We start from the raw sequence: 6,544 nt of genomic DNA, 5'->3' as shown, positions 1-6,544 counted from the left end.
TCTTTGCGGCTTATTTGAGCAAACTTGAAGAAACACGAAGGCTTTCATCTCTAAAATAAAGCCTTAATCCTCGGTCCCACCGAATAATGAAGCTGAAGAAGGAGCCACGCATGGGTGTGGGGTGATTATTCAAAGAATGACCCATGTTTTGATCTATCACGTATCCACTATGAAGGTGCCACTATGTGCCTCTCTGTACCCCGCATGTGCCGTGTAGCAGCCTCTAGTGAGCCACGACCGACCTGTCATTACAGCCTCGAATGGCTCGCATCAGCCACACTAAGCCACGTAGTGCCATGATAACGCCATGTTGGTGCATGGTCCAAACCTCCAGCCCTCCCACACCTGGTCCCTTCAAAGTGTGGGTTTTCAATTCACAGATTCACAGCAGCATTTAAAGATGTCCCTTCTTTTTTTTTTTTTCTTTCTTTTTTTTTTTTAACGCAGTCCAAAAATAGACACTCCAGCACAGTTCCGCAATTGTGTGCTGTGCGCCAGGCTGCTGTCCACCTGTCCACCACCAGACCAGTTAGACCCGAACCACGGGTTCCTGGAGAGCCGCCTCTGTGCTCCTCGCTGGCTCCGCGGCTCTCTGGCTTTTCTTCTGCGGCTTTAAACACACAAAACTTTGTCTGTTTATTTCTGCAAAATCGCTCTTTTGCTCGTGCGCTGCTGTTGTCCTTTCATGGACAGCTGCCTCTCTGCTCTTTCTAAGTGGCTTCCTTTCCATCCGTGGCTTGCTGGCTTTATTTTTTCCCTGGCTTTAAACACAGTCATTTTTACAACGTGATTCCACTTTTGACTTTGTGTTCGTCCGTTTATTTCTGCAAAAGCGCTCTTTTGCGCTTGGTGCTGTTCTGCATACAGAATGTGGTGGCCGTTTTATTATATACACCTGTGGATCATTTTCAGTATATATATGTATATATGTGTATATATGTATGTATATATGTGTATATATGTATGTATATGTGTATATATGTATGTATATATGTGTATATATGTATGTATATATGTGTATATATGTATGTATATATGTGTATATATGTATGTATATATGTGTATATATGTATAATTTCTTTATTTCTTCCGCAGCTTACAAGTTATAATGATACAACTTTTAACTTTGTGTTATGTCTTTCGCGCTCTCCACCTGTGTTACCGCACAGCTCCTGCTCTTAGCTGCTCCACTGGCGTTATTATCTTCCATGGCTTTAAACACACATCCACTTTCACGCAGTCACCTAAATTTTCACTTTGTGTTTGTCCAATATTGACTGAAATATCACTCTTTTGTGAGCTGGCGTTCTGCCTAAATGCTCGTTTGAAGCGTAATGATGAGTCACTGCCTCAGTGCGCGCACACAGCGGAGCTCATGTGATCCATTAATTCCAGTAGTGATTAGAGGTGTTTTCAGCATCCGTGATTTGACAGAAAATGATTAATCCGCTACAAAGTAATTATTTTATATAGAGTCCAGCGCACAGAGCAGGTGGAATTGTGTGCACAAGACAGCTGCTCCAAAAATAGCCTCTCAGGTCTTGCCTCAGTGTGCACACACAGCAGAGGTCATGTGATACACTAACAAGATATTAAATCAACATACTTTTACATACAACAGACATCAACATACAGACATACTTTTACAGCCAGGAACTGCTTTATCAAGCTATAAATAAACATTAAAATAATTTCCTTAAGCTGTTCAAAATACATACACATGGAGCAGGAAAGAGGAAAAAAAGTGTCCAGATGAAACAGTTCTCTGATTCTAGAAGTGATTAGAGGTGTTTTCAGCATCCAAGGTTTGGCAGAAAATGATTAATCCACTACAAAATAATTATTTTATATAGAGTCCAGCGCACAGAGCAGGTGGAATTGTGTGCGCAAGAGGAGAGCTGTTCCTGTTGTGTGGGCTGCCAGCAGAGGAGGTACTGCTGGCCCACCACCAGAGGGTGCCCTGCCTGAAGTGCGGGCTTCAGGCACGAGAGGGCGCTGCCGCCACGGACACAACTGGGAGTGACAGCTGTCACACATCAACTCATGACAGCTGTCACCCGTCATTTCATCACTCCATAAAAGCCGGATGTCATCTCCACCTCGCTGCCGAGATATCATCTACCTGGGAAGGTAATTCTCTGCTGTACTGAAAACTGTGTCATAGTCTGAACTCTTTTTGCAGCCGCTTTCCTGTTGTGTGCCTTATCTGCTGGATTGGCGTTTGGTGTGAACAGCAACGGCTTCGCTTCACACCCAAACCAGATAAGTGGTTAACAGGAGCTGCACGAGTGTGTGATTAGAGGTGGAGGTGACTTTCCACCTTCTGACTGTTTTTGTTACTGGGTGTGCACACACCCACATCTCACTGTTTGTGCTCCTCGCCAGCAGTACCAGATCCGACAGTCGGGGACGGTGATCACCTGGGAATTCGGGACTTGGCGGCTCCAGTATTCACCAGGTTCGGTGGCGGCGGAAATCGTGTGGTTCCGGCTCTTCTCAGGACAGACGTCTTCTATCCTCGAGCCTGCCCACACGTCACCTTTGTGTATTGACTGCTATCAGATTCTGAGATTGTCTGTATATTCGTTGTGCACATTCACAACATTAAATTGTTACCTTTTGGCTCATCTATTGACCGTTCATTTGCGCCCCCTGTTGTGGGTCCGTGTCACTACACTTTCCCCAACAGTTCCAAAAATAGCCTCTCAGGTCCTGCGAAGGTGCCAGGTGCAGGGATAATGGACTTTTTGCAGACTCATAAGCACCACGCAAATGCCTCTAAGCTGTCGCAGTAACTCGAACACAAACTGCGCCATGCTGTTGTTGCTAAATTTTGAACATCTTGAAATTAGCGCCACGCTCAGAGAGGAGCCTCGTTAACTGAAGATAATGCCTCTAAGAGCCACTCTGAGCCACTATACTGCCACAATAGCTCACAAAACAAAAAAACAGGGTGCGTGGCTCCTTCTTCATCCTTCATTATTCGGTGGGACCGAGGTTTTAATGTGTCAGTAGCTACGCAGGCACAAGGAGCTCTTTTTATTGGAAGACTTTGGAGATTTTGTTCTTTCACTGAGAGACACTGTGACTCTGCTTGGCTGGCTGCTGGCGGTGGAGGGGCGAGCAGGCAGCAGAGTCCGTTCAGCACAAACAGCCTGGCTGGATTAAAAAAATATAATAACACTGCACCGTTGTTCCATTGTCTGGAGAGAACCTTGGCTTTAGACAAACTTTGCAGCGTGCAGTCACTTGTTCCACGTCTGTCGCAGCTATCCCAAACCACCAACGAACCTGTTCTTCTTTAGCGGTAGCCATGTTTGTTATTGTGTGAAGAAAACAGGACTGGGAGGGGGGAGCTGCGGAAGGTCCTGCGGACAAAAAGGTGCACCGCTGCAAGAGGAGAAAAAAATCAAATTTTTGTTTTTTAAATCGTCCACAACAAAAAACTCAATTTAATCGATAAAATCGATATATCGCCCAGGCCTTATTGGTTCATTCTACTGGTGCTTATAGTTGATAAAACTTGGATAAAGTTACTTGCACCAGTGCTAGTGCAGTATCAAATTACGTGCACCGCTCGAATAATACATGCACAAAATAGCACATGCACGTACTAATTCAACCCCTGATGACCTAACGCTCCCTGCTTCTTGGGAGGCAGTCTGCATGCTGTGCACAGCAGGTACATTTTAAGTAAAATTGTACACCTTAACTCGCATGCAGTGCAAACTGGCCCATTCAGATTCTAATTAAATTGCAGCTTCACCAGCCGCTACTACGTAGTAAGTAAAGTGTGATGCTGCTACCTGACCTGAATACCATGTGAACTGGGAAAATAAGGGCTCTAGTGAGCATGACGTGACTATATAAAGTGAAACTTGATCCAGAATCCGGATCCACATCCAGATCACCTCCAAAATTTAATGGAGGCTTCCATGGCCTATTTTGTTGAAAATTTCATCAAAATCCATGCGATAGGTTTGATGTTATCCTTCTTAAAATAACTCTTCAAAGCCTTTATAAAGTGAAACTTGATCCAGATCTGGATCTGGATCCGGATCCGGATCCAGATCACCAGTCGGCACTGGGCCAGTCGGATTCTAATTAAAGTCCACCCTCACCAGCTGCTACTACGTAGTAAGTAAAGTGTGATGCTTGCTCCCTGACCTGAGTACCATGTGAACTGTGAAAATAAGGGCTCCAGTGATTGGGTCGTAATCTAATATGACCGTGTGTGTTTGGGTGTTTGCGCATGTGCGCTTTCAATCTAAGGGCTCCATTGACCTCCCCTTGGTGCCCCCAGTCACCATAACAGAGTTGACAGTTCTGCCCCTCTTTTCACCCGAGTGTCCAGAACATGTGGCCTCAGATCAGATGATGGGATCACAATAATGAGGACTTCAAAATAAAGGTTTTCAAACATTAATCTCTAGAATTTTCAGATTAATGGATGCACATCATTGTGCTATGTGCAAGCCATATTCAAAAGCTGAGGCGGATCTGACAAACAGATATGCGACAGACACATCTTGCTTTATTGAAAGTTTGTTTGTCATTATGGGGTGTTGTGAATAGAATTTTGAGGGTAAAAATGGATTTACTCCATTTTGGAATAAGGCTGTAACATAACAAAATGTGGGATAATCTCCACAGCAACAACACTTGAAGCAACCTGCAGGAAAACAAAATCAAATACAATATTTCATTTCAGAATTATGGGCAGCACTGTGGCACAATGTTAACACTTTTCCTTCAATCTAAGGCTGCCCCATGGTTTTATTGGCTATGTACTCTATATGTCATGATGTGTTTGTGTGTGTGCGTTTCAGTGGAGGGTGGTCACAGAGCCATAATATTCAACAGGATTGGAGGAATGCAGATGGACACTGTTTTAGCTGAGGGACTTCATTTCAGGTAAGATTACAATGATTCCATAGTCTACACTGATGCATTCTCACTGGATTGTTGGATTTCTTCATTATTTGTTGTAGGATTCCATGGTTCCAATACCCAATCATCTATGACATCAGAGCCAGACCCAGGAAAATCTCCTCTTTGACTGGCAGTAAAGGTACAAAGTCTGGATACACTCCGAAAAGCAGTCTTCTTTCTTTCTTTCTAACCTTTATTTAACCAGAAAATATCCCATTGAGATTAAAAACCTCTTTTTCAAGGGAGTCTTGGCCTAAATGGCAGCAACAAACACAAAATACAGTTACATATTTATACAATAAAAACAGAAGTTATAAACACATTATGAGAAACAAGTGCATATAGTACAATTGGCCTCAGTAACTCTTAGTTTTGATTTAAAAGTTCTCAAAGAAATTAATTCAGTTAGTTTCCAGTCTTTTTGTAGCATGTTCCACGCATAAGGTGCAGAATAAACAAAGTCACTAAGCTATTAAATATTCCCTGTAAGCATCTACAACCCCAGTTCCAGTGAAGTTGGGACGTTGTGTAAAATGTAAATGAAAACAGAATATAATGATTTTCAAATCCTCTTCAACCTATATTCAATTGAATACACCACAAAGACAAGATATTTACAGTGGTGGGCACAGATAACCCAAAAATTAACTTCAGTAACAGATAATCAGATAACTTAAAAGTTATCTTTGATGAAGATAAACCGATAAACCACCCAAAAATGTATCGGAAGTTACAGATAACTAGTAAGTAAGTCCCTTCGGCTGCTCCCTTGTTTGCACTCGGGGTCGCCACAGCAAATCCAAGGTGGATCCACATGTTGAATTGGCACAGGTTTTACACCGGATGCCCTTCCTGACGCAACTCCACATTACATGGAGAAATGTGGCAGGGGTGGGATTTGAACCCGGAACCTTCTGCACTGAAACCAAGTGCATTAACCACTTGGCCACCACCTCTGCCGGAAGTTACAGATAACTGATAACCGATAAATTCCAGTATTGTCTCTGGTACACTTGCAACTACTAACAAGCTGATTTTGAGTTTTAACACCACGATCGCTTTTGGAAGCATTAAAAGGGACCAAACAATGAGTCAGCACTTCTGTCTTTGAGTGTCCCGCCCCCTGCTGGAAGCTCCTGTTTACTACATGGCTTCCAGCACAGACGCAAGCTGAGGAGAGCTATGAAGCTCACCTCTGCTCAGTCACAATGATGCCGTGAGGCAGGGGAGGTCTTGGAAAATAAAGCAATGCTGAGTTATGGTTTTGTGAATAAATAAAATGAATACTGATAGAATAACTCCATTAATGTCAATTCTGTCATTTGTACAAAAGTTAAAATATATATCTTTTAATGTTGAATAATGCACTAATTCTGAAGTTTTGTAACAAACACAGACAGATCGCAAAGGATTCTGGGTAAAATGTGCCTCGGCTAAACACTGATTGTTTTTTCCTCATACATTATGTAAACCAACACATTAATATGTCATGTGTTGGTGTTTACAGATAATTGTGCTTTTGTGAAATATTCCATTTTTTATTTGTAAAAAAAAAAAAAAGGCATTTTCAAAAAAAAAAAAGCCAAGTTGTAATTAGATAACCATCTGATGT

The 6,544-nt window shown here is 42.5% G+C and overlaps 1 protein-coding gene across 2 annotated transcripts in view; it reads left to right on the top strand.

The window, feature by feature from the left end:
• The window catches only part of LOC117519390 (prohibitin-2-like), a 106,739-nt gene that overhangs the window by 19,664 nt on the left and 80,531 nt on the right, over positions 1-6,544 (top strand). For both annotated transcript variants that reach the window (XM_034180738.1, XM_034180739.1), the window contains exons 3-4: positions 4,830-4,914; positions 4,992-5,071. In XM_034180738.1, the coding sequence (XP_034036629.1) occupies positions 4,830-4,914; positions 4,992-5,071 (165 nt within the window). The remainder of the gene's footprint in view (positions 1-4,829; positions 4,915-4,991; positions 5,072-6,544) is intronic.

Source organism: Thalassophryne amazonica, chromosome 10 (assembly GCF_902500255.1).
Source record: "Thalassophryne amazonica chromosome 10, fThaAma1.1, whole genome shotgun sequence".
Classification (NCBI taxonomy): Eukaryota; Metazoa; Chordata; class Actinopteri; order Batrachoidiformes; family Batrachoididae; genus Thalassophryne; species Thalassophryne amazonica.
This window is presented reverse-complemented; position numbering and strand designations above follow the sequence as displayed.